At 54.0% G+C, this 25,518-nt stretch overlaps 1 protein-coding gene across 6 annotated transcripts; it reads left to right on the plus strand.

Annotated features, from left to right (window-relative positions):
* Positions 1-1,442: 1,442 nt before the first annotated feature.
* Positions 1,443-12,184, plus strand: CIMIP1 (ciliary microtubule inner protein 1). 6 transcript variants are annotated; one of them, XR_189151.4, is made up of 5 exons: positions 1,449-1,579; positions 3,533-3,614; positions 5,146-5,250; positions 7,612-7,797; positions 9,453-12,184. XR_189151.4 is itself a non-coding variant. In XM_004482347.5 (4 exons), the coding sequence occupies exons 1-4, from the start codon at positions 1,512-1,514 to the stop codon at positions 9,615-9,617; spliced, it is 417 nt and encodes a 138-aa protein (XP_004482404.1). In that variant the 5' UTR covers positions 1,443-1,511; the 3' UTR covers positions 9,618-12,184. The 6 variants fall into 6 exon arrangements, 2 of the variants coding, with proteins under 2 accessions (XP_004482404.1, XP_004482403.1); XR_009183282.1 differs by lacking the exon at positions 7,612-7,797 and having other exon boundaries at positions 9,453-9,724; positions 11,336-12,184; XR_009183281.1 differs by lacking the exon at positions 7,612-7,797 and having other exon boundaries at positions 9,453-9,724; positions 11,408-12,184.
* Positions 12,185-25,518: the final 13,334 nt, after the last annotated feature.

The raw sequence follows: 25,518 nt of genomic DNA on the forward strand, positions 1-25,518 counted from the left end.
GAGGTCCCATTCAACCCCACCCCCCCACCCCCCCTCTCCCCCCCCCCAACAACACTCGTTCCCATCATCATGACACATCCATTGGATTTGGTAAGTACATCTTTGGGCACCTCTGCACCTCATATACATTGGTTCACATCATGGCCCATACTCTCCTCTATTCCATCATGTAGGCCCTGTGAGGATTTACAATGTCCGGTGAAGCACCATCCAGGGCAGCTCCATGTCCCGAAGACGCCTCCACCTCTCATCTCTTCCTGCCTTTCCCCATACCCTTTGTCCATTATGTCCACTTTTCCCAATCCAATGCCACCTCTTCTATGTGGACACTGGATTGGTTGTGTCCATTGCACCTTTATGTCAAGAGGAGGCTCAGATTCCACCTGGATGCTGGATGCAATCCTCCCATTTTCAGTTGTAATCACTCTAGGCTCCATGGTGTGGTGGTTGTCCTTCTTCACCTCCATCTTAGCTGAGTGTGGTAAGTCCAATAAATCAGATTGTAGGTGCTGGAGTCTGTTGAGGCTCAGGATCTGGCTATCACATTGTCAGTCCAGAGATTCAAATCCCCTAAATATATCTTAAACCCCAACATTAACTGCACCTCCAGCACATTAGCATGAAAGTCTTATGAAGGGAGATCCCATCTGAGTCCAGATTCATCACACATAAAGGGGTGTTTCACTTTGAAGTCGTTCATTAAGCTGTGCCTTGGGGCGTGCGCGCTGTCGCTAGGTATGTGGACTTCCACCAAGGGGAGACGCTTCTTTTTTTTTATAGATTCATTTATTTATTTCTCCCCCCTCCCCCTCATTGTCAGCTCTCTGTGTCCACTTGCTGTGTGTCCTTCTGTGTCTGCTTGTATTCTCATTAGGCGGCTCCGAGAACTGATCCTGGGACCTTCTGGAGTGCGAGAGAGGCAATTGTTCACTCGTGCCACCTCAGCTCCCTGGTCTGCTGTGCCTCCCATTATCTCTCCTCTCTGTCTCGTCTCTTTGTGTCTCATTTTCTCCGCGTGGGCTGGCACTCCTGCATGGGGCGGCACGTCTCCATGGGCCAGCACTCCGCCCAGGCCAGCACTCCACGTGGGCCAACTCTCCACAGGAGCCAGCTTGCCCTCACCAGGAGGCCCTGGGCATGGGACCCTGGGCCTCCTATGCGGTAGATGGGAGCCCAATTGCTTGAGCCCCGTCCCCCAACAGTAACTTGTCTCCTTCCAGCTGGAAGGGCCCCACTTTTGAAGAAAAGGGGAGGAGGTCTGGGGTTTCCCCAGAGGAGGAGCACTGCTGGGGCATTGGCAGGGTCGGGGGCCAGGCAGGAGGAACAAGAGGTGGGCAAGGGCTCAGATGCGGGCTGAGGCTGGCAGGGCCCCGGGACTGGCCGAGAACCCTGAGGCCCCGCCCCTGCCAGGTGGGGCGCCGCGTCTCCAGTTGCTCGGCAACCGGTCTCCCAGGCGACGGGAGACGCTGAGGCGAGGGCCAGAACGTGCAGGGCAGGAGAGCCGAGGCTCCATGGCGCAGAAACCCATCAGCACCGCCGCGGCCGAGCGCATGAACCTCGTGGCCCAGGACGAGATCTGGTGAGCGGTGCCCTGCCCGGGAGCCGGGAGCCGGCGACAGGGCCTCCCCCCACGGCAGGTGCACACCTGGCGGCCTCTGTCTCCCCACCAAGTCCAGGAGGCGGCCAACCTCCCGGCACAAGGGCCATGTGCCAGAGGCTTGAGGAAAGCGGGTGGAGGTACCCGAGGGCAAGGGGGGCCCTTCTCTGCCATGGCATGAAGCTTGACAACCATAAGCTAATGCTGCTGGTTGACGGTCTAGCCACGTGCTCTTTAAGACTCGCCAAAGTAAAAGAGGGTGAAAAAGAAACCAAAAAATCTTAATAGTTGTTCAGTTTGAATATAAGATACCTGTGCACTTTACTTTAGCTTTTGATTTTCCTTCTTTTCAATAAGAAAGTTTAACTTAAATATAGATCCATTTTGTAAAAGATCTGTTGTGTCCAGCAGGCGTTTGTAATGGTTATTTTTAATTGGTGTTCTATTGGATGACTAAAAATATCATCCCATCTCTTCCAGGTTGGAACAGATAACTTAAATTACGAATTTAAATGCACATGGGTAAAGTTTAGTAATAAAACATAACTGGTTACATCCTAAACTTCAGTTACTCTATTTGCCATCTTTATGACTTTTTACCATTTTCTTTAAAAACCTGTATGTCACTTAATATTTTTCTTTGAAATGATTTCATTTCACTTAAATACATTTATTTTTATAGGAAACTTTTATATCACTCTCATAAATGGAAAACCAGTATTGCTTGCCATAGAATTCACAACTATTAACTTTTAAAAAAACTGTTTCTTTGTCCAAGTGCCCCCAGCAGAAAATCCTACCAAAGGAAAGGCCATTACTTCTACCTGAAATGCCCTTCTCTACCTTCTCCAACAGACAAACTCCTACTCATCTTTCAAGACCCAAATCAGATGCCCCCTCCTCTGCAAATAGGTAGTTTAAGCCCTTAGACTGTGCTGACCAATGTCCAGATTGGCTACTGAGCCCTTGAAATATAAGTGATTCAAAGTGGGATGAGCTGTAAGTGTAAAATACACACTGGATTTGAAAGATACCACACAGAAAAAGCAGTCATTAAAATTAACTCCAGGTGTTTCTTTTCACTTCCTTTTTAACATGGTTACCAGCAAATTTTAAATTACATTAGTGGCTCATCTTTGTGGGTAACGTAATTTTTACTATTATTATTTGGAAATAGACTCTGCCTTAGCCGCTCTGTGCCCAGAGCCCAGGGCCGCGACAGCCTCCGAAGTGGCGGACACCCGGCAGGAGAAGGGCTGTGTGCGCAGACACCGACTCCCAAATAGGAAAAGAAACGCGGAGCATCAAAATGAAAAACATGTTTAATTAGATGCTTGCAAAATGTAACTGGGCAGCCCTTCAGCTGGACCTCAACGCAGCTCGGAGGTGTTCCATGTGAATTCTTTTTGAGGTGGAGCCGGCAGTAGGCAGTGAAGCACCTGGAGCGCAGAGCTAAGGGGGGGCTCACTCTCCAGGTCAGGCAAGAGGGGATCCTGCTCCTGCTGGAAGCCCAGGGCGAGCACCTGCTCCAACTGTGCGCAGCAGGCGCCTCGCCAACCGCCACCCCCGCCCCCGATCCTGGCCAGGAAGGTGTTGGATCTGTCCCTTCGTGATTAGTCACTTCATGCCCAGCTCTGTGGGTCACAAGGTCCTCGAAAATAAGAGGGCCTGGTGCCCACAGGGCCCCTGGGCAGAGTCCACGCCCAGCCCTCCCGCTCCCAGAGCTGCTTCCTCCCATGCAGGCTCTAACCAGCGCCCCTGTTTCTTTAGACATCAGTCTCCTCTGAGCAGGTGCGAGTTCGACGGTGGCAGGGACCACGTAGCCCTCACCAGCACCCGGCCCTCTTCAGTTAACGTGGGATGAAGAGCGTAACTCGGGTTTGTGACTTCAGACTCGCTCAAATACCGCCCAGCACTTAGAAACTTCTTTTTCAGGAAATACCGCCTGAAGGCTGAAACTGAAGCAAGGCAAAACTGGGCCAAGAACTGGGGATTTTTAACCACCCCCCTCAAGGAGGTAAATAGATGCTTTATGAGCCCGTAAGTTATAAAATCCCTCATTTGGAAGAGTGAGCAGTTTTTTTGGTTTTGTGTGTGTTTTTGAGAAGGAGCAGTTTTGAGATGGCGTAAATGTTTAAGAATGAATATAAATATGTTGCAGGGGAAGATCAGTAAATCTGAAGCCAAAAGCTTCCTTCCTTTTCATGCATACATTGAGCACTTGCTGCATACCGGGCCTGTCCTGCGTTCTTATCTAGGTGCTTAACCAGCTCAGGTCACCTTCACACCAGCCTGTGTGGTGGGAGGGGCTGTTTCATGGCCATTTTTCAGGGTAGGAAATGGAGAGCAAAGAAGGGCAGAGTCCTACAGCTGGTCCAGACAGGGGCTGAGGGGCTGCCTGCCGGCCCAGGCCACAGTGGCCCCAGGCTCCCCATCCCGAGAGGGAGGGCGGGCCTCAGCTGCCTCACTGAGAGAGCAGGACGTCCGGAGGGGATGCGCAGGCACGTGGAAGGCTAGTTAGCCCGGTGACATCCTCTTTGTATGCCTCAAAACCAAGGGCCCCAAGTCCAGAGGTCCACAGGGACCACAGAGATAACAGCAACGGGAGAAGGAGCCAGGCGTGGTGGAAGGCGTGGTGGTGGCACCAGCCAGCAGCCCCTGGCTCCGTCCCAAGAGGCAGCCCCCACCAGCCCACCTGAGGGTGGCCCCGTGGGCTTCCACCAACATGTTCTGGTTGCTTAGGAGGGTCCAGAAACCCAGATGTTTAGAATAAATCTGAGTTTAGAAGGTGGCCCCGATTTATAAAACACCAAGCAAAACGCTTGCGAAGCCTCGGTGGGGCGACGGGCCGCGGGTCTGCAACCTCTCCAGCCATCTCCAGGAGAGAACGCGAGGAAGCCTCGCCGTTTGGCGGCGTGCAGTGTTGAAGAACTACTTACTTGAAACCAGTCAGGGTTCAGGGCAGCGAAATCCCCATTTGTCATTCACTTCGCCCCCCCTCCCCCGGCTTTGAAATTATGCCATTCTTAATGAGTTTTTTTAATTCTTTGGGAGTTACACAATTGGAAATTGTATGCATAAATGAGTCTTTATTAATATAACACGCATAAATGGAATCTATATTAATATTCTTTCTATGTAATTAGATAGGGTTTTCAAGAGTTCAAAACTGCTGAAAAAATTAAAAAGCGGGGAGGGAGGTTGTCCTCGAACAGTTTGAAAGTTGGTCCTGAAACCTCATTAGCATTTATTACCTCAAGTCCATAGCCTGGAAAGTTTTCTCTGATGACCTCTCGGAAGACTGTCAAGTAGCAGGTGGCGCTGAGCGGGCAGCAGCTGATCACAGCTCCGTGCCGAGCTGGCCCGTGTGAAGTCCCCGCTCTTCTCCTTTCTAACTGGGTGACTGGAACGAGTCACTTCACTTCCCCACGTCCCACTCCTGTCGTCTCCACAATGCGGCCCTCTGGGGGCTGGGGGAGGGGGCGATAAAGAGAAGCCTGCCACCCTTGTCGCCCTGAGGTCTCCCGTCTCTGGGGCTTCTCTTTCAGCTGCTCAAAAGCGAAGAAGAGGAGCGCCCCACCCCAAAGCCCAAAATCGAGCTCCCTGAGCGTTTCCGTATCCGGCCGGTGACCCCAGTGGAGAAATACATCAAGGTGAGCAAAGCTCCTTTTAAGTACTTGCCTTCATAAGTATGAAATAAGCCCCGGTGGAAATCTTGTCCGCTACAGATGCTGGAAGCCCATCGCCAAGGCAAAAGAGCACAGAGGTGCGCGCACGGGCGGGGTCGGGTTTCCACGCCCTTCTCCAGGAGCGGGACGCTCATCAGGCTACCTGTCTGCGTGTGCCAGGCATGCTCCTCCAGCTCTGCAAAAGCAGCGGGAAGCCAAGCCCCTGTGGGCTCAACGTGCCCAGTCAGCCACCCTTTGCAGGGGCGGCCAGTACAGGCCGGGCCCTGGACTCAGACAGCCAAGGTCCAAGTCCCGCCCTGCCGCTAACCTCCTGTGTGGCTTTGGGCAAGTTGCTCAACCTCTCTGTGTCTCCATTTGCTCCCTTGTAAAGTGGGGGTTAATGAGATCCTCTACCTGGGAGCAGGGCCAGGTTCAGTGGGATGACGGACACGAGGCCCGTAGAATCGCGCCCGGCCTTCCTGGAGAGTGCTAATGACTGTCGGCGTTACTGGGTGCTGGGTGCTTGTCTGGGCAAGCAGTGAGTAGTGGGACCCCAAGAGTAAGCCCCCAGCCCTCAGGTTAGGGGTGAGGGTGGGGAGCGGGAAACATTAAGCCAGAAAGTCAACAGAATGCTAGACGCCCCGCAGGAAATACACCTGCGATGTGCTGGAGCCTCACGGGGCGCGGGGCTCGGGGGTCAGGGAAGGGGGTGCCCTTTAAGCTGAGGCCTGGAGCCAGCCCTGGGGTGAGCCGCCCAGGCGAGGGAGCAGCATGACCGAAAGCCCTGGGACAGGGCGACGGTCAGTGTGGTCCAGGCACAGCGAGGGAGAGCGGTGCGGCTGGAGCGCAGGAGCCGGGGTGGGGGCAGGAGGGAAGGGGTGTGGACAGAGAAGGGGGCGTCGCCGGGCCCCCGGGACCTGGAGGCCAGAGGGAGGAGGTGGAATTGGAGTCCAGGTAGCGTGGGAGCCCTTGGAGAGTAGCAAGCAGGGCCGGGAGGTGGCAAGGGCTGTCACCTAAAAGCTGGGCTCTCTGCTGGGGCTGGGAGCAGGCAGTCCCAGAGGGGAGAGGGCTTCGGAGCTCCCACCCAAGAACCCAGTGGCCTGAGAGCCTAAAGCACCTGGCCGGGGGCCCTCGGGCGTCCCTGGGCCTCCTCTCCCGGGGTCACCGCTTTGGCCCTCAGTCTTGCCCTCTGCCCATCTAGGGAGGGAGGGGACGTCACGGAGCGAGGGGAGATACCCAGCCAGGGCCGCCGGCTTGGCTCTGAATTTTCTTTTCCTGACATCCCTTGGCGTCTCAGCATCTGTTGCCCGGACGAATGAGTGAATGAATGTTTTCCACTGAGCTAAGTTGACTTGATTTTATTTTTCCCAATTATAAAGCAATAAAGATTTTGTTAAAATATTTTTTAGAAATGCAACAAAGTATAAATAATAAAGTCATTAAAATATCTATCCTTGCCCTGTGGGGAGGGGATCCCTTCCAGATGTTTCTCTTTGCATCTGCACACCTCTAAGAGTAAACACCAAGAAATGCTGCCTCGATCGCCTCCCAGTGCCCATGGCGTGGAGCGCTTTCTATGGGTGAGCTCATTGCGTGTGCCCCACAATCCTAGAAGGTAATATTGTCATGCTCCAACCCATTTTGCAGATGAGTAAACAGCAGCTGAGGAAGGCTGGTCGTATGACAAGCGCGTCCGCCTCCAGAAGCAGCTTGCTCTTAACTGGTACCCTCGACTGCCCTTCCAATGGACACAGACACGTAAAAGCAAACCACAAACTTAACCTCCTTTTTCACTTGACGGTATCTTCTGGGTATCTTTCCGTGCAGATAAAAACAGCATTCTCAATCATCCTGATTTTCTCCATTGTACGGCTCTTCCACCATTTATTTAACATTCCCCTATCCCTGCATGTCTAGGCGTTTGCCTTTGAGGACTTGGGGCCATAACACCTGCAGACACGTCTGCTCTCTGTCTGATCTCCTTGGGACAGGAGCCTGGAAACAAAGTGGCCCCGTGCACATGAAATGCGCACCTTTAGGGACCTGCTCTCTGCAAGCACAAAAGCCTGACTCGTGTGGGCCAGGTGTGCTGTGGGGGCTGAGGAGGAAGAGGGGGCAGCAAGTTCTCCGTGGCTGGGTTTGAACTCCCCGCTTCCCTTCCTCCACCTCCCCCCCCCCAGAAAAGAGCCCAGAGGTGGGGAGCCCATTTCGCATCTGCAGACAGGAAAGCGTGCTGTCCCACTCAGCCCCTTCCCATCTGCTGGACCGGACACCCCCCACCCGTGCCGGGCACCCCGGCCTGCTCGGTGGGTGGCGGCTGCAGCCAGAATCCTGGTCTTTTCCAAGGCGGCGCCTCCACCCGGGCAGCAGCACAGTAGGCCCTCCTGGCTGGAGAACCGAGAGGAGCTGTCCTGGCACCAGAACGGGCGGTGCCATTGTTTGCTGCTGTGGGAACCTCCCGCTTAGGAGCAAAGGCGTGTGTGAAGGTGGCCCAGCTCGTGGGCAGGGGGCAGCACAAGGACCCTGGTCCAGGTGAGAGACACACGCAGCCTCTGCTTCCCTCTCAACTTCTTTCCTTGGGAAAGAAATGGACATTAGTTCCTTCTTCCATCTTCCCATCCTCTTTGGGTGGAGGGAGCCTTTAAAAATATATTTGTTTTTCAACAGGCATCCTTGACACTCAAAGTCCTGCTATGGGGAGTCCCCTTGGCTCCCTTGCCCCCCAGGACCTGTGTGGCGGTGCCTCATGCGCCCCTCCATAGACAGAGCACACAGACAAGCCCAGAGGGCCCCTCTCCCCTTTTTACACTAACGGTACCCTATTTCATGTGTTTACTATGCACTGTCCCCTTAACAGTTTACTTAGAGGCTGTTCCGTCGCAGAACATACAACACTGCGGCATCCGTTTAAGCCACTGCATATATTCCGCGATATGGATGGGCCATAATTTAATGAGTCCCCAGTCATGGACACTGAGGTTGTTTCCAAGCATTTGCTCTCACAAACAGGGCTCCGCTGCATCAGCTGCACTAGTATCAGGTGTGCATGTGCAAGAGTCTCTTAGGATAAGTGCCCAGGAGCCGATTATCCGGTCAAAGTGTGCTTGCCATGACAATTTTAGCAGAGATTGCCCTTCACCAAGATGGAACTAGCCCGCACTCCTATGGCAGCCTCTTTGCCAACGTGATGGGTGAAAAGCAGCATCTCAGTGATTTTCAGTAGTGTGGCTCTTTCAAGTTGGATAGTGACTCAAAAACTAGCCTCTGTGCCCCCAAAGGCCTGTCTGGACAAGTAGCCTTGGAACTTCTGAGCAATTCTGTCCATAGCAGCTGGAGGCAACTTCGGTGTGGCCTCTTGGGAGACTGATTTTACTACTTCATCCAGAACAGCTTTTAAAGGGCTTTGTCCCCCAGCGGCAGCCGGCCCACCCGCCGCCCCCCACCCACCCCTGCCTGGCAGATCCCGCCAGCCAGGGGTGACCTCGTAACCCAGAGCGTATTAAGCCTCTTCATCTCGGCTCTGCCCTTAGAACAACAGCCCTCGCTGTTCTCTTTGTTCCGCTTGCCTCCTAAGGGCAGAACTGAAGATTGTTTCAAATTGAGGGGGAACCCGTCTGCACATTTACCCTCGGTTTCCAGAATTTTCCAAACTGTCCATGGAATTAACCAATGCAATTGTGTTTTTTCATTTCAGATAGACTCTTTTTTTCCTTTTGGTTTGCTGTTGGCTTTTAATTCAATCCTTGTGCTCCTGTGGACTCTGCAGTGTGTGTGTGTGTGTGTGTCATCAAGCCGTCTTATCAAAATAGGAAGATTTGTCATGGCCAGAGCACCAAGCATCTGACCTATTGTCATATGTTTTATAAAGGGCAGTGTGAAATGTCCTAGTTGATATTTCTGCACCTTAGTTTTTTCTCTCTCTCTCTTTCTTGCTCTTTTATCAAATAAAAATTTTACCAGAGGTCATGAATGAAATATGTTCAACTTTACCAGATAAGCAAAGTGTTGGATGTTAATGAATTGCAGGAGGTGGAGACTTCCCGTGCATGTCAGGGACTCTGGTTTCAATTCCTGCCTTTTCCCCACCAGGCCCCTCCTTGCAGCCCGGCCGCGGGCACCCCACGCCCCTCGGTGCTTCGCCCTTGCCTCGGCCACCCAAGGTGACTAAAGCCCCTGCGTTTCCTCAGCAGGTCCTGCCGTCACCCCCAGTTCCGCCGACGACCCAGGGTTTCATCGGCTGGAGATCCGGGGTGCCAGGTCTGAACAAGTGCCTGGAGCACGATTACGAGATCAGAAGCTGCAAAGGCGCCTACGCCAAGGAGCTGGGCTGGCCTGAGCAGGGCATCCACTGAGCGCCCGAGGGGACGGGGGCCTGCCTCCCGCGGAGGACGGAGCCCCCCGAGCCCCCCTCCTTCTCTGCTTCTGGAACGTCGCAGGGAGCAAGCATCTGACTCCACAGGTGCCCCCACACCCGTCTTTGGCTAATAGGATGAATAAGGCAAACAAGACTCTCTGGGTGGCTTCTTCCTCGGGTGTCTTGGGGCTCTCTGGAACCCCGGAAGGGATGTGATCGTTGAGATCTTTTCCTGGGCTCTTCCGTGAAGCGGTCACTCCCGCCCTTGGCCACGGTGGGGACAGAGGCTGCTGGCCGCTGTTTCTGTAGCTGCTTGTCCCAGGCCACTTCTCAGAGGGAGTGGGGCTTTAGGATTCATGCGACAAGCCCGCCACTTTACAGGCACTGAGTGTCCATCTCCTGGTGTGCTGTGAGCACACGTCCCCTACCCGCCGGCGGCCTGGCCGGCCAGCCTGGACACACTCCTTCCCCCGGGACAGCAGGACACCCTGTTGCTGCACTGCCTGGTTCATGCCAGGTGTGTGGCTCCCACCAGCCCCTTGCCTGTCCTCCAGGTCCCCCGGTTGGGGGGTGTCCCACAGCCTAAGTAGTGCCGGAAGCAGAAGCCGGCACCCCGAGGACCCCCAAGCTGGTTGGAGAGTGGCAGTGGGAGGCAGCACTGGGGAGCTGGTCCCCTTTTCCTCCGAGTGGCTGGAGGGGGTGGGGCAGAGCCACAATCTTCCCTGCTTTGGCTCGTCACGTGTCTGTGGCGTGACCCCTCCCTGGTCCTGCTGTGTTGGGTCTGACCGGGACCTGAGCAGGTTCTGTCTGACGAGCCCACGCCAGGGCCTGTCCATCCAGAACCTTCCTGGCGCCCCCTGTCCAGGCCTGCGTGGACGTGCTGTGGCCCATCCGAATGTCACCGTCTTCAGAGTCATTTAGAGCCTGAACCCACCCTGACCACTTGCCTCAAGCACTCTGGCAAGCCGCTAAATAGACCCCATGACTTGCGGGCACCAAGTATCAGGGGGCAGAATGCCCACGAGGCTGCAGCCCCCTTCAAGCCTGGGCTCAGAGCCTCCAATCCCAGGAGACCCTGGCCGAGCAGCTTCCCTGATTCGGGGACTTTGTTCTTTGTAAAAAGTCTCCAGGATGTGGTTTGCGCTATCAGCATCCTTACTTAGGGTTCTGGCTGCAGACACCCCGAGCCAGCTACCCAGGGGCGGAGGGTACAGCCAGGCAACAGAATACTCCTCGCAGCCACCTAGAACATTCTCTGTCTCCCCACATGCCTCCTCCACCCCCAGAGAGGGACACTTACTGTCTCATGGGCCCCCCAGCCTGGAAGAAATAAGGGAGTCACCCAGGAAGTCTCCAAGTACCTGTGCCGTGGCCTGCCACGTGGGCCACGGCCACGGTGAAACCCCACGGTTGCCACAACCTGATACCCCGTTCACCACCCCCAGGCCATGTGTGTTTGAAGGAGGAAGTTGAGGGCTCTGAGAAAAGGGGGAGCAAGGCATTGAACACATGTGGCCATGTTCTCTCCTCTCCTATTCAGAGAGCACCCTCCTCGGACCAAATCTGTTTTTCATTGGCCTTGGCCCGGCTGAGCGTATGTGAGATGAGGTTACGTGGGCCATTCAGTCCCAACGATGTTTCCAATCACCCAGATGTTTGGCCTAATGCAGACTAAACAACTGATGCTTAGCCAAACCTATCCCTCTTAAATCCTAGTGTTTTGGCATTTCAGTCATAGCTATGGGCAAGGCATCTACCCTCGAAACACATGTCCCTTATTGTGATCAGATGCCGCTACCACATTGGAGGGCCCAGGAAAAGCCAGGCCTCGACATCCACCTTCATCTCAGCCGCACAAGGACGGCATTTCCATCCGACGGCACATGTGAGGCAGCAAACCTGCGGTCGAACATGGACTTCCAGTGCCAGGCTTTGCTTTTAGTTCTAGTTCGTGATCACAAAATGAACCAGAGCGACCCCTTCTGTGTGGCCTGCTTGCCCGTGGTGATTTGGCAGCAAAACGTCTAGCGGAAAACATGGGGTTTCTTGAATGCGCCAAGAGATCAGCATGGCCCGTCTGACTTCTGAAACCGTGGGCGGGTCGACTCGCTCTGCTTTTCACTGGCCGGTCTGTGATGACCCGTGGCCCTGACCTTTAGAGAGATGGGAGGTGGAGATGGCCAGAGCGAGCAGGCCACACCACTGTGGACGGCCCAAGCCTCCAGGGAGAACCGAGGTCCCAGCTGGAAAGGTTTTCGAGGCTGTTGGGTCCCTCTGTGCCCCCTGGGTGCCAGCGGAGGAAATGGGTGCTGTCCTCCCCACACTCGATCCCCTTCCCTCCAGCTCCTTGCAAGAATAAGAATTCAAGAGCCCCAGATCAAAGTCTGCAGAAGCTCAGGTCCTTTGGACAATGAGCACACAAATAGGCTTAAACATCTGGGACCCCGTGTGATGCCTTCTGCTGCCCTTTTATTTAAATGAAGCTTCCTCCAAGTTTATGTACATGGCCTTAGTGCCCCTTCCCACTGGTTCTACTTAAAACATTAAAGTGTGGATTCATTTTTACCTTCTGGCTCTCATTAATACTGAGATGGTTAGATTTGTAAAGCTAGCCAATATCTAGGAAACCACACTTGGTGGGGTTTTGGCCTCTGATCATTTATTCACTAACCACATAATGTGCATTTATTTAAAGAAAAAAAAAAATGAGGCAACATTTCTGCAGTATCGAATTGCACTGCCATGATTCCCCTGCCTGCCCCCGCCCCTCATCTCCCACCATCTCTCACTGTTCCCCTGAGATTCAAGACTCACAGGCTGACCTTTCAGCATTGAGCAATTTGGCCTGCACTCGGGGACTCTAAATATGGCCCAAGTGTCCAGTCCACAGCCCCCACTGAGAATCGAAGTGGACAACTCTCGAAGATGCAATTACCCTGGACGGTTTCAAACTTGACATTTAATCTATGGAAATCAACCTCTTTGTGGGTGTCCAAATGGGCCCATAAATGTCACCACACACCGTAAAATACCACAACATTTCCAAGGTCGAGACAAGGCCAGTGAACCTGGGTACACGAAGCCGAAATACATCACAGCAATGAACCTGCAGATGGGCCTGCGTGTAAGTGAGTGGTCTCCGAAATGATGCAAACTGTAATTGGGTTTGGGAACTCGGGATAGATTCTGTCACAAGCACATTTCAGTCCAAGACAAATTAGAAATGCCTATGTTTATATTATAAGAAAATGGCATGATTGACGAAAAAAAATAGAACTGCTGGGAAACACGAGTCTTGTCCCTTGCATGTTTAAAAACCCCTGGCCTCGCCGTCCAAACGGACACTGGGCTTCCAAAACCCAGGACCAGATGTGTTTGAGAATTTAGAACTTTGGAGGTTTTAGAAGTCAGATGGTCTATATTAAAGAACTCCTTGGCAAAGCCTGTGACAGCCTACAATATTAAATCAATTACTATTTTTGTAGCAAAACGTATGAATATTCACACTAAACAGAATAAACACCCTAATGAGTCAAAGAGCAGTCGGGTTTAGATTTTGCCACAGATGAGCTTTGGTGCCAAACGATAAAAATATTTTTGGATTTTGGAGCATTTTGGGTTTGGGAATTGATAAGAGATTTTGGACCTAACATGTTGCCATCCTACAAAACCTTGCAGAGCATGTTCCTCTGATTGTACGTTCGGTTATGAACTTGTACCGGGAATCTCTTGGTTGTAAGGGACAGGAACGCCAACGAGCTAAAGTAGGAAGAGAAACGTATTGACTCGTAACTGAAAAGCTCGAGACAATGCCAGGCTTTCAGGCACAGCGTGATCAGCAAAGGGTGGCTGGTGCTACTTTCATTGCTGCTGTTTTGTCATCATCATTGCTAATGAAAACTATTCTACCTCCTATAAAGTCAGGCTGTATGCAGGCTTTTCCACTGGGGGTTCAGCATTTCTTCAGCACCTACCATGTTTAAAATTTCGCTGTTGCTAGGATTCACCAGAAAGCCAGGTGCTCCTTCAAAAGCCCACAAAATATGGGGAACAGATGTAGTGTGTGTGGTTGAGCACCTGCCTCCCATATGCGAGGTCCTGGGTTCAAGCTCCAGTACCTCCTGAAAACAAAGAACAAAAAACAACTTTACTGGGGAGTGGATGTAGTTCAGTGGCTGAGCACCTGCCTCCTACATACAAGGTCCTGGGTTCAAAATCTGGTACCTCCTAAAAAAAGAAAAAAAGAACACAAACCCACCCACATGAAAAGAAAAAAGAACTTTAAAATAATATCGTTCTGAGGTCATGCATTAAAGTTAAAAATGGAACCCAGAATAATTCTGCCTTTCACGCTTACTGCATTTCTTTGCACGACTCTAAGGAGACTTGACTAGCTTTAGCTTTAGGTGGCGACCATGGCGCTAACGAGCTGCGTTCTGCATGGGTGGGCGACAATTCCTGTTGGATGAAACTCATGGCGACTCTCGGGAAGCCGCAGCCTGGGGATTCAGGTCCCCAGCGAGGGCTGCTCGTTCTTTGGCGAGGTAAGGTACTAGTGTTGTCTGTGTGTTCGTGGGTGGGTGTGATTCACCTGCCATGCAGGAAGCTCTTTTAATTGGGAAATAAAACCTTGCTTCCTATGCAAAGACAGTTGCATCCCACAGGGACACACAAGGAACACTGATCCGGGCAGGTTGGGTGAAGGAGGCCCACGTGTGCCATAGGTGGGCACGGAGCAGGCCGTGGGGTGCCCTGCAGAAGGGGTGCAAGGCAGGGCTTAGCCTGGGCTCATGCCCCTCATGGGAAAAGGCAGACGGCCAGCTGCTGGGGGGCAGGACAACAAGGACACGTGCTGGGCCCTTAGTGCCAGCGCAAGAGTCCACCGCCACTTGTTATGTCTGCTGACAGCTTTGAAGCTCACCCCTCCCTCTTCCCTGCTGCTCCACATATGGGCAAACCCTCGAGAAAGCCAGGGTGCTGTCCCTTTGGCACCAGCAGGAAATTCAAACCTCACCAGGTCCCCACTTCCTAGCCACCATCTAGCCCCAAGCCAGCCTCCTTCCCAGCTCCCTCAGGCCATTTTAGGAGCAGCTCTGGAAGCCCACCTTGCGCTCTCCAGGAAGCTGCCTTCTTGGAGGGCGAGAGGGGGAAGCATTGTCAATCTCCACATCTGAACCAAATTTTGGCTGGGGACCCATGCTGTATCTGCAGAGTGTCCACAACAGCCAAGTGCAAAGCTCCTTTCATCAGGGCTCTGTAAACGCGATCCCATTTTGGGCCCCCACGAGATATGGAGAAATTGGAGCTACCGCGCTGACTTGCTCAGGGATTCTCAGCTAGTCGCCCATGGCTCCTGCTCCCAGATCCCACTCTGGGTGACTCTAGAGACCTCTCAGAACATTCCACGAGCTGATTGCCTACCTACCGAACGTCAGGCCCAAGCCGCTTCCTCCCACAGAAGCACACCTGTTGGGACATTCCTGCCGTGATTACGCTGTATTGTATGACACGGCTGACCTTCCGATAAGATTAGCCTGGTTGACCCAGGTGGACCCAATAATCCCAGGAGCCTTAGAAGCCACAAGCTTTCTCCAGCTGGCGGCAAAAGGGCAAGTCAGAGAGTCTGGAAGCACAAAAAGTCTTCGCTACTGGTTTGCAGATGGGAGGGGCCAAGTGCTAAAGAATGGGGGGGGGCAGGCTCGACAAGCTGAGAATGACCCCTAGCTGACAACCAGTATGGAAACGGGACCTCAGTTACAACCGCATGGAACGGTACTCCACCAAAATTTAAATGGGACAGGAAGCAGATTCTCCCCAAAGCTATACGGTTAAGAGCCAGTCCCACAATACCTTGATTTTGGCCTTGTGAAAACCTAAGCAGAGGACCCAGAGAAGCCCACCTGGACTTCTGACCTACAGACTGTGAGACAGTAAATGTGTGTGGTTTTGCCACTAAAGTGTACAAGTTGTTAACAGCAGCAAAAGAAAACTAATATACCCAGTTATGCCAAGAATGCACAAGGCTGACTGCTCTTTACCCAGGCCCTTTCTCAGGGATGTATTTGCAATGAGCAACCTTGGCATCATGTCTCCCACCAAGGCGAAGCGCAAGCTTGCATTCATACTACTTGCTATAAAATGGTTGATTCCCCAGCCTTCATGTTCCTCAGCTGTGATGCAAACCCAGTGGTCCCCTCATTGGGATTGAAGGCTAGAGAACCAACACGCAGGTTCATGATGCTTGCTGTGCAATGAGTAAGAAAGTTCTTTGTCTCTGACCCAGGTATCTCATATCTTCTACAAGCATCCATGGAATAGTAACAGGCTAACTTATCAGATTTCGAGTGGAGTGAAATCAAATCCCAGGCCCAACAATGCCTCCTTTCCCTTTTCACTATTACACTCCAACGCATCTTCAGCTTTCAACTGGTGTCCACTCTTAAGGACAGCTTTCTTTGCTCTCTCATGTTCCCCACGCTATAGAGCAACTTATAATTCCTTCATAACTGTTCCCACTCAGCAATTTTACATTTATTAGGGTAATGTTTTATGCATATCTTACTTCCCTATTAGTCTGGGATCAACATTAAGCAGGAATCATGCCTGGTTTTGCTCATTACTGCCTGTAGGATGTTCAGAACAATACACCATAGGTGCTCAGTATTTGTTGAAAGAAGGAAGAGACTGCTGGATGGTGGAGTCAGACCTTTTGGCCCTTAAGACATTCACAGCCCAATAAAATAGGCAGGTAGCTATATCTTCACAATACAGCATATAATAAAATTACCAGCACCTATGCTGTTCAAATATAATGCTTTCCTGAAAACATGTATGAAAGTCCAATGTTTAAAACCCTAGCAATTCCTTTACATATCATTTGGGAGGTTGTCATTCAGAAAGTGAAAACATTTTTACAAAATCCCTAATTACTCCTTGCTTTTAGACAAAATCTCTAGTGCTCTATTTCAGATGTGATGTCTACTCTTTAACAATAGTTTTGTTGGTTTTTTTCCAAGACCCAACAGAAAGCCATCAGTTCGCATGCATGAGTACCCACTTAGGGGAGGGATCAGCCGTGTCGTCTAGCAGTATCACCCTGGTTGCACAGTTATTGGCGGGGAGACCTTTGTTTCTTACCCCTGGTATCAGCATGCTCCTGTTTCCTACTCAATTTTATAAAATAATTAGATGGAACTATAGAAGCGCATTCACACTCGCACCTACAAAAGCCAAGGTAGCTACCAAGATGGCGCCAGGTCCCATCGTACTCTCGGGCAAGCACAGGCTGCACCACCAGGTGGCAGCCCAAATTCACCTGCAAAATGCACTGAGTATAAGAAAAAGCATACACGTTCTTTTTTCCTTGAAACCTGTGACTTCCTTGAACTACGTTTGTTTTCCAACTTTCAACAGAGACATGGGTACAGAGAAACATTTAAGGTTCTTCTCCACTGTGAGGAAAGCGACACCATGAGCAAAACAATTAATGACAATGGACATGGAGATTCAGGATCTAGGATCTAGGATGGTGGCCAAACACAGACTCCACCCCCTGCTGAAAGGGGCAGCTGCTCCTTGGCTTCAGTGGACAGCCACCTTGGGGACTTGGGGGCCCAGTATGGCCAGATCTTCCAATTACACAAAGGAAGCGGAACCTCTGGATTTTTTTAATTGTAAAATTTCCCAGTTTTTAATTTTCTGGTGTCTTTGAATTTTTTAAGGTTTACATCATCTTTAAATACTACACAAGTTAAACCAAACATGCAACAGCCTCCCCATTTACAACCTCTCAAATAAACTCACAATTCCAATTGTTTTTCTGACATCTCCTTGAGCATGGCTAAAAGGAATTTCAAACATGGCAAGTCAAAAGTTAAACTGTTGATTCCAGCAGCATCTCCTACCCATCGCCATACCCCAAAACACCCCCATCCCTCTCCAGTATTCCCCCTGAAATTCAGCTGCGGCACAGCACAACACCCATGCAGCCTTGGCTTCCTCCCTGCTCAGCCCACACCCAACAATCCTTCGGCAGATCCGGTCAGCCTACCTGTCTCCTTCACCTCCTGCCCGCTCCATCGTCACCATGACGTGTACCTTTCAGGGAGAGCCTGGTATAGGGAGACCTCCACGGAGGAGGAAGATGTGGTTTCAGGGACCACCGGCCCCTACGTGCTTCAGCCCTGAAGTGACACCTGTACTTCTGCTCACATTTCTTTGTCCAAAACAAGACACCTGACCACATCTAACTTCAAGGGGATGTGTGCTCTGGGGGGATGTGTGCTCTGGAGGGGAAGAGAACAGGCATCTTCCCATCTCGGCTGTGGGCTGGCATAGGGCGCGTCTCTCTCCCCAGGGCTGTTTCTTTCTGGGCTCAGCTGCTCTGGTCTCTTCACAAGGTCCGCTGTAGACTGTCAGGCTCACCTCTCTTCCTGGGCAGCAGGCTCCTGTCTAATGAGCCCTGTCTCTTCCTCTGTGTTCTGCTTCTCCGTGTATTTACTTCCCTGTCTTTGACTGAGCAGCCTTTTATAGAGCCCACAGCTAGCTGCAGGCAGGGACTCAGACCGAGTCGCCCTAATGACGCGGTCAAATAAAAGCCCTAAGCTTGATTTAATAAAGTGAAAGTGAAACCTCTCAGTCTAATACACCCAAAGAAACAGACCAGTTTACAAACACCATGCAGTATCTATTTTTGGAATGCATAAACAATACCAAACTGTCACAATTCCCAATTTAAAAAACATTGTGAAGCGCCAGTCTCGTGACAGGTGTGTGTCCGAGGAATGGGGTTAGGGAGTGGAAATGCAACTGTGGAAAAGGCAACTCTTCAACTTTTTCAGGCACATTCCTTTATTTTTTTAAAAATGACTTCAAGCAAAGTGACCTGAAGCCAAAAAGAAGGAATGACGCATCAATACCTGCTACAACACAGATGAGCCTCGGAAGCGTCGTACCGCGCGAAGGAGGCCAGACACAGAAGGGCACATGTTGCTTGACTCCTTTTACAAGGAAGGTCCTGAAGACAGAAGTGAGTTAGTGGCTGCAGGTTGGAGAGGCCCTGGGGGATTGGGAGTGACTGCTGAGCGGTGTGGGGTTTTCTCTGGGGCGATGAAAATGTTTTGGAACTAGACGGAGGGGACGGTTGCACAACATCGTGACTGTCCTGTATGCCACTGAACTGTACACTCTAAAATGGTTACTTTTACGTCATGCAATTTTCACCTCAATAAAAACAAAAAAATTAATGAAAGTTTTTCAAGTTGTCCATTCCGAGTGATGTGTGCTAAACTATTTTTTAATGTATTTGTCCAGTTTCTGACAGAGAAAAAGAGAGAGACACCGTAGGGTCAAATTAAACACATGGAAGGTGAGGGCCCTCGAGCCACCCACGGCCCCATCGGGTCTCCGTAAGCCGTGGCTCACGGGTGAGCGGCTCTGTCTTCGGTCAGCCATCCCCGCCCCTGGACCTGCTTAGCAGAATGTCTCCAGACCCCAGACAAACTGCTCTGGTGGGATCAGAGACAAAAACAAATCTGCAGGACGTTGGGCCCAAGAAACCTGCACAGAGAGAACACGCTCTGTGATTCCGTTTATATGAGGTGCAAAAACAGACAAAACCGACAGACGCTGGTGGAAGGGGGGTGGGTCTTTGCAGGGTGCAGAGCCGGACGGGCACGAAGAGGCCTCAGCGTGGGGGGTGCCCGGCACTGGGAAGCTTCTGTCATTGATCCCGATGCTGGTTGCACAGGCGTGTTCGATGGTGAAGACATAGGGCTGTCCATTCACAGTGCGTGCACATTCCTCAGGACTCTGTGCTCCTATTTTAAAAACCTGAATGTGTAATAAATGCACAAATGATGGGACACACTGGGTCTCCTGCCAAACCTTTGAAACGGAGGCCCATACCTGGGCTTCCACTTGCAAGGCCCCCGATGGGTGAGTTTGGGGATCAGAACCCCCATACCATGGGATAGTGTTCAGAAGCTATTTAAGGAAATTGAACGCACAGTAGGTGAATTTCAAATGCTTACCATTCTGAGAATGGAAAAGCCCTCAAGCCCACGGGCTCCCCGTGGAGACGAGAACCGGGGCAGCGCGTGCGCACGTGTCCCGCTGGCACGCCGGCCTCACCCGCTGCGGAAGCAGGGGCCCCCAGCCACGTGCGGGCTGTTGGATTTTGAAACCAGAAGAAAGAAAATCGAGGGTGGAATGCTCCCTACGCAGACGAAACTTGTTCTGGGGCTCGGAAACGGGGAAAAAAGAAAAGCGATTATTGAGAGCAATCACTAATTTTTTAATAAAGAATCCAACCGTGCTGGACTTTTCTTGAGTCCTCAGAGACCCTGCTCCCCACGTCCCCCAGGGGCTCACAGACACCTGGGAGGGGCCCAGGAAAGGCTGGGAAAAGCCCCGAAAGCGGCCAGGCCTGCCCCCAGCACGGCTCTTCAGAGACCCACGGGCTGGCGGGGCAGCCCCCCCCCCGGCAGCTTCTGCTCAGCAGCGTGAGTGGCGAGATTACAGGGGGGGCACCAACATCTCCCCATCCCCGAAAATCTCCAGGCCCTGGGATGGGCTCCGAGAACAGCCCCCACCTTCTTCCCCTGCCCCAGGATACGGTGGAGAGGGAGGGAGACAGGGAGAACCAGAGAGACGAAAGCAAAATGCAGAAGGAGGCACACCAAGAACAAGAGACAGGCAGAATTCTGGTTTGTTCTGGTTCTTTCTTCTCTTCTAAACTCCCAGGGGAAGGAGGGAGGGGGCATCCCCAGGAAAGGCCCAGGCCCTCAGGAGCAGCCCCCCAGCACGCCGCCGGTGCACGGAGCAGGTCGCTGGGGCTCAGGTCCTGGCTGTGCCCCCCGTGGCCACGGGACGCCAGGTGGACGAGGTACCTTCTGGGTCACCAGCTCTCGACTGTAAACTGAGCGGACGGACCGATCAGCGGATCGAGTGCTGATGCAGCAGGTGCAGGGTGAGAGCTGAGCGGGGTCCCCGTTCCTCCAGCACCCGCCGCAGCCCCACCTGCCCAGGACAGGCCCAGCGGACGGCCGCGTCCAGTTCAGCATTTGTCTCGGACAGCAGGGTGGGCAAGGTGGTGGATGTGCTCAGCAGCTGCGGGTGGCGCAGGCTCCCATCCACCCCCCAGGCCTTCCCTCACTCACCACGAGACTTGAACGCCTCCCGCTCCGGGACCTGGAACAATCGGTCACACCTTGCACCCGGCCTGAGGTTGCCACTCGGTGTGCACCCACTCGCGTTCAGGTTCCTTCTTCACAAAGCACGAGGCGGGTCAAGAGGAGCCAGCCCAGCCACGGCCAGCCCAGTGCTGCCAGTGGTCAGCCCCAGTCCAGCCCATGGTCAATCTCAGTGCTGCCCGTGGTCAGCCCCGGTGCTAGCACCAAGGGCTCTACCGTCCCTGGTGTCTCAGGCCTGGTGTCTCACAGGGGCAGGCACTTCAGCAACCTGAGAAGTAGAGCCTAAGGGGGGCACTTGGAAATGGGGCTTCCTCTACAGAATAGCAAGGGTGAGCATTTATTGAGCACTGACTGTGTACCAAGCATTGCTCACACTGCTTTCTGAGTTTGAGAATCCTCACGACAGTGCGGCAGGGGCGCTGTGCCCACCTCACTTTACAGAGGGGGCGCCGAGGCCCACAGGCGTCGAGGGGCTTGCCCCAACCCCCCAAGCAAAGCAAAAGAGTCTGCTTTGGACCTCTGGCCCTTATCTGTCACAGACCCTCGTGGTACCTCGGGGGCAGCCACCAAGAGGTGGGAGCAGGGGGGTCTTTGGGGAGGCTGGGGCCCCGGCACCCAGGTACAGCCCGGCGGCTGTACCTGCCACCTTCCCAGGGCGCTGCAGGGCTGTGCTGTGGGACCCCTGCCTGGGAGCCCTCCCCAGCCTGATGGCACTTTCGCCGTCTCAACCTCACTCGCACCAAGTACCCCCTTTTCAAAGGGCAAGCCCGGCGCAGGGTTGTGTGCACTCCACTCCACGCCAAACGCTGCGGACGACACACAGGTGCCTGCCGTGAGCCAAAGAGCACCCCGACAAGTCATGCTCTAACCAATTATGGGGCCCCGCGTGTCCCCTCGCCCAGCCGCGGCCTGCAGGGGTGCACTTGCCACCTCGTGGGGATGGCGGGGACTGACATTTAGCGCGGCCGCGGTGACCCCCGCTGAGGTCTCTGAACTGGCCTCCACAAATAGCAAGCACGTCTGACTCCATTCCTCTGAAAGGTCGACTGCCAGGCGCACAGGGACGCCGTGGTCGCAGCCCCGCGGCCCTGCCTCCCCTTCCCCGCGGCTGTTGTCTGGCCAGGGCACCCCCCACAGTCGGGAGGGTCCAGACAGGAGCCCACCTGCCTCGGTCGCATCACCCTCCCACCCCCAGTGTCCCCTCCTCTCGCCAAAGGGAGGGTCTCGCAGCTCTGTCTCACCTCCAGGAGCCCCGAATCGGCTCCCTGCTGGCCTCCCAGCGGGGCCCAGGGCCCCCGTGGCTAGAAATGGCCCCCTGCGCTGTAAGGACCCTTCCTCTAAGCCCCCAGCCCCAGGTTCTAACCGGCCCCCCTCGCTGGCAGCAGAAACCCCCAGAGCGTGTCTGTCTCCTTCGCCAGGACAGGCTGCTGGCCAGGGGGGGACATGCACAGCCCCGGGGCTGGCACGAGGCAGGGAGGACGGCCAGGCCCACTGAGGGGTGTCCCGGCTCCCAAGGGCCTGAGGGAGGAAAGTCCTCGCAGGTGGGGATGGGACGGTCCAAGCGGAGAAAGCAGCAGCTTTCCCTGGAGCGAAAGCCAGTTGCTGGGGGCAGGCAGAGGGAAGTGTGATGCGGGGGCATTTTCGGGACTTGGTGTTGTCCTAAATGATACTACAGGGACAGATGCAGGACACTGTGTGTCCTGCCATAACCCACTGGGTGGACTGGGGGAGAGTGTGAACTACACTGTAAACTATCATCCATGCGGTGCAGCCGTGCCCCAAGATGTATTCACCAGGTGCAATGAATGTGCCTCAATGATGGAAGAGGTTGTTGACGTGGGAGGATGGGGGATGGGGTGAGGGGTACGTGGGAACCTCTTACACTTTTTAATGTAACATTTTTTGTGATCTATGTATCTTTTTTTAAAAAAGACAATTTAATAATTTTTTTTAAAAGATTTATTTTATTTAATTCCCCCCTTCCCCCGGTTGTCTGTTCTCTGTGTCTATTTGCTGCGTCTTGTTTCTTTGTCCGCTTCTGTTGTGGTCAGCGGCACGGGAAGTGTGTGCGGCGCCATTCCTGGGCAGGCTGCTCTTTCTTTCGTGCTGGGCGGCTCTCCTTATGGGGCGCACTCCTTGCACGTGGGGCTCCCTTACGCGGGGGACACCCCTGCGTGGGGCGGCACTCCTTGCGCGCATCAGCGCTGCGCATGGCCAGCTCCACACGAGTCAAGGAGGCCCAGGGTTTGAACCTTGGACCTCCCATGTGGTAGACGGACGCCCTAACCACTGGGCCAAGTCCGTTTCCCTAATAATTATTTTAAAACACGCTCCTTTCAGTCTTCTGAGAAAAAGGCACCTCCGCTGGGCGGGGCTGAGAGGCCTGCGTCCCCTCCAGCCTCCTCGAAGGCTGCTCTCCCGCATCGCCAGCCGCTCGGCCGGGCACCTCCCTGCGGACGTCTCTAGGAGACGTGGATTAAACCCCAGGCAGAAGGTGCTGGGAGAGGGGTAAGGGGCTCACATGACCCGGGGGGACCCCCTGGGAAGGACCCCTGAGGGCGTCACTGGGAAGCTGAGATGTCGGCCAGGAAAGAGGGGCTGGGCGGATTGGGGGGGGAGCCAGAGGGGTCGAGGTGGGAGGAGCCACGAGGGGGTGGGCGGCGGGGGCTGGGGGGGCGGGGACCCGGAGCTGGCTGCGTTAGCGGGCGGCCTCCCCGCTGGCTCCCACGCTGGGGCCCGGGTGCTTCCCGCGCCCCCCCAGGGTGACACACAGCCACGCCGCGGAGGTGAGGGGGGGCAGCTGTCCGCGTGGCTGACCCGGGGCAGGGGCTGCGCGTCCCTGGGCCTCGCCTTCCCCTTCCAAGGCCCCAGGGGTGGGCGGGGAGGGGCAGGTCCTTCTGACCCCAAACTTGCTTTTCGAAGGACACAGGTCTTTCTCTGTGGACATCAAAGCTGACTCTCCAGAAGCTCGAGAAATGCCTGCTCTTATGTATACCGTGCGGGGGTCACAAGCAAGGAGGAGGCGCTGTCGTGGAGCCCCGAAGGACAGAATCCCAGAGGCTCCGGAACCACACTCCGAGGCTAGCCTCCTGGGCCTCGTGTTGTGGCTGTGTGTCCTTCAGCAATTTGTTAACCTCTCTGATCCTTGATTTTCTTATTTAAGAAATGGGAATCATAATAAAAACAGTAATCCCTACGTCTCACGAGTAGGTGGGGATGAAACAGTTAAAGCACACGGGTCTCAGAACATTCATGTGACAGATTACTGTGTCCCTGTGGGCGGGGCCCCCAGGGAGAGGCACCTGTCCCAGCCCTCAAGTGGGGCCAGTGGCAGCTTCTGACGGACCAGGTTCAGCCAGTCAGCCACTGTCCTCAACCCAGCAGCCACCTCTGACCAGGCGTCCTCCTACGAGCTTGCACAAGACACGTGTTCACAGTCGACTGCGGCTTAAATGCACTTTTATCTGAACGTCTTAATTTTTTAGTTTTTCTTTTCAAATTATGAAAAGTCAATCACCGTTGCCTAAGGTAGAAAATGAGCAAAATATAAAATGCACAGAGATGAAAACGAGACGCCCCAGCAGGCTTGGCCCAGACTGGGGAGTCCTCCCTCTGCAGCTCCCAGGAGCCCTGGAATGTGTCCTCAGCTTCTCCCAATTGCTCCTGTCCGCCGGGGATGTCACCTAGAGCCGCTTAAGTGACTGTTCTGAGAGGAAGCCAGTCCCGCCACGTGGGCACTCAGGCCTGCCCCGGGAACCCCGCGCGGGCCAGCGCTCACCAAGCGCCTCCGCCATCAGACCAGGTCCAGTCCCAGCTCCGCCACCAGCAGCCCAGGACCCTAGCCAGCTTGCTCCAGGTAAAATGGGGGTGCAGTAAGGACTCAGTGAGGGAAGCAGACGTGGCTCAACTGATAGGGCATCCGTCTACCATATGGAGGGTCCAGGGCTCGAGCCCCAGGGCCTCCTGACCCGTGTGGTGAGCTGGCCCACGCGCAGTGCTGATGCACGCAAGGAGTGCCCTGCCACTCAGGGGTGCCCCCACGTAGGGGAGCCCCACGCGCAAGAGGCGCGCCGAGTAAGGAGAGCCACACCGCATGTAAAAAGCGCAGCCCGCCCAGGAGTGGTGCCACACACACACAGAGCTGACGCAGCAAGATGATGCAACAAAAAGAGGCACCGATTCTCCGTGCCGCTGACAAAAAGACAAGCGGACACAGAAGAACACACAGCGAATGGACACAGAGAGCAGACAACTAAGGAGGGAGGGAAGAGAAATAAATAAAATAAATCTTTAAAAAAAAAAAAAAAGGATCCCGTGAGGGACGCCCCCCAAGGCCTCCGCAGGGTGCCTGGCACCCGGCACCCGGCTCTGCTCAGGGATCAAGGCCCACCTATGCCATTTCTGGTGGAGGGAAGATTACCGCCTTAGAGAAGCAGACCCCAAGACAGGTGGAAGCAAGTGCTTCAGGAGGAAGGGGAGGGGAGGGCGTGGAGGGCAGGGGGCCCACCCAGGCCGGTGCTGCCCTGGACCCCGAGGCTTAGGCCTCCCCGGAAGGCTTGGGGTTGAGTGCTGGGTGCCACGGGGGCAGGACCCTCGCAGATGCTGCTTCCTGCCCGGTCCGCGCTTGGATGTGGGGCACAAACCATGAGAGAGGTGCTCGGCCAGCTCAGTGCCCCACCCCCATTCCCTGGGGCGCGCAGGGGGGCC

This window comes from Dasypus novemcinctus, chromosome 24, assembly GCF_030445035.2.
Source record: "Dasypus novemcinctus isolate mDasNov1 chromosome 24, mDasNov1.1.hap2, whole genome shotgun sequence".
NCBI classification, from domain to species: Eukaryota; Metazoa; Chordata; class Mammalia; order Cingulata; family Dasypodidae; genus Dasypus; species Dasypus novemcinctus.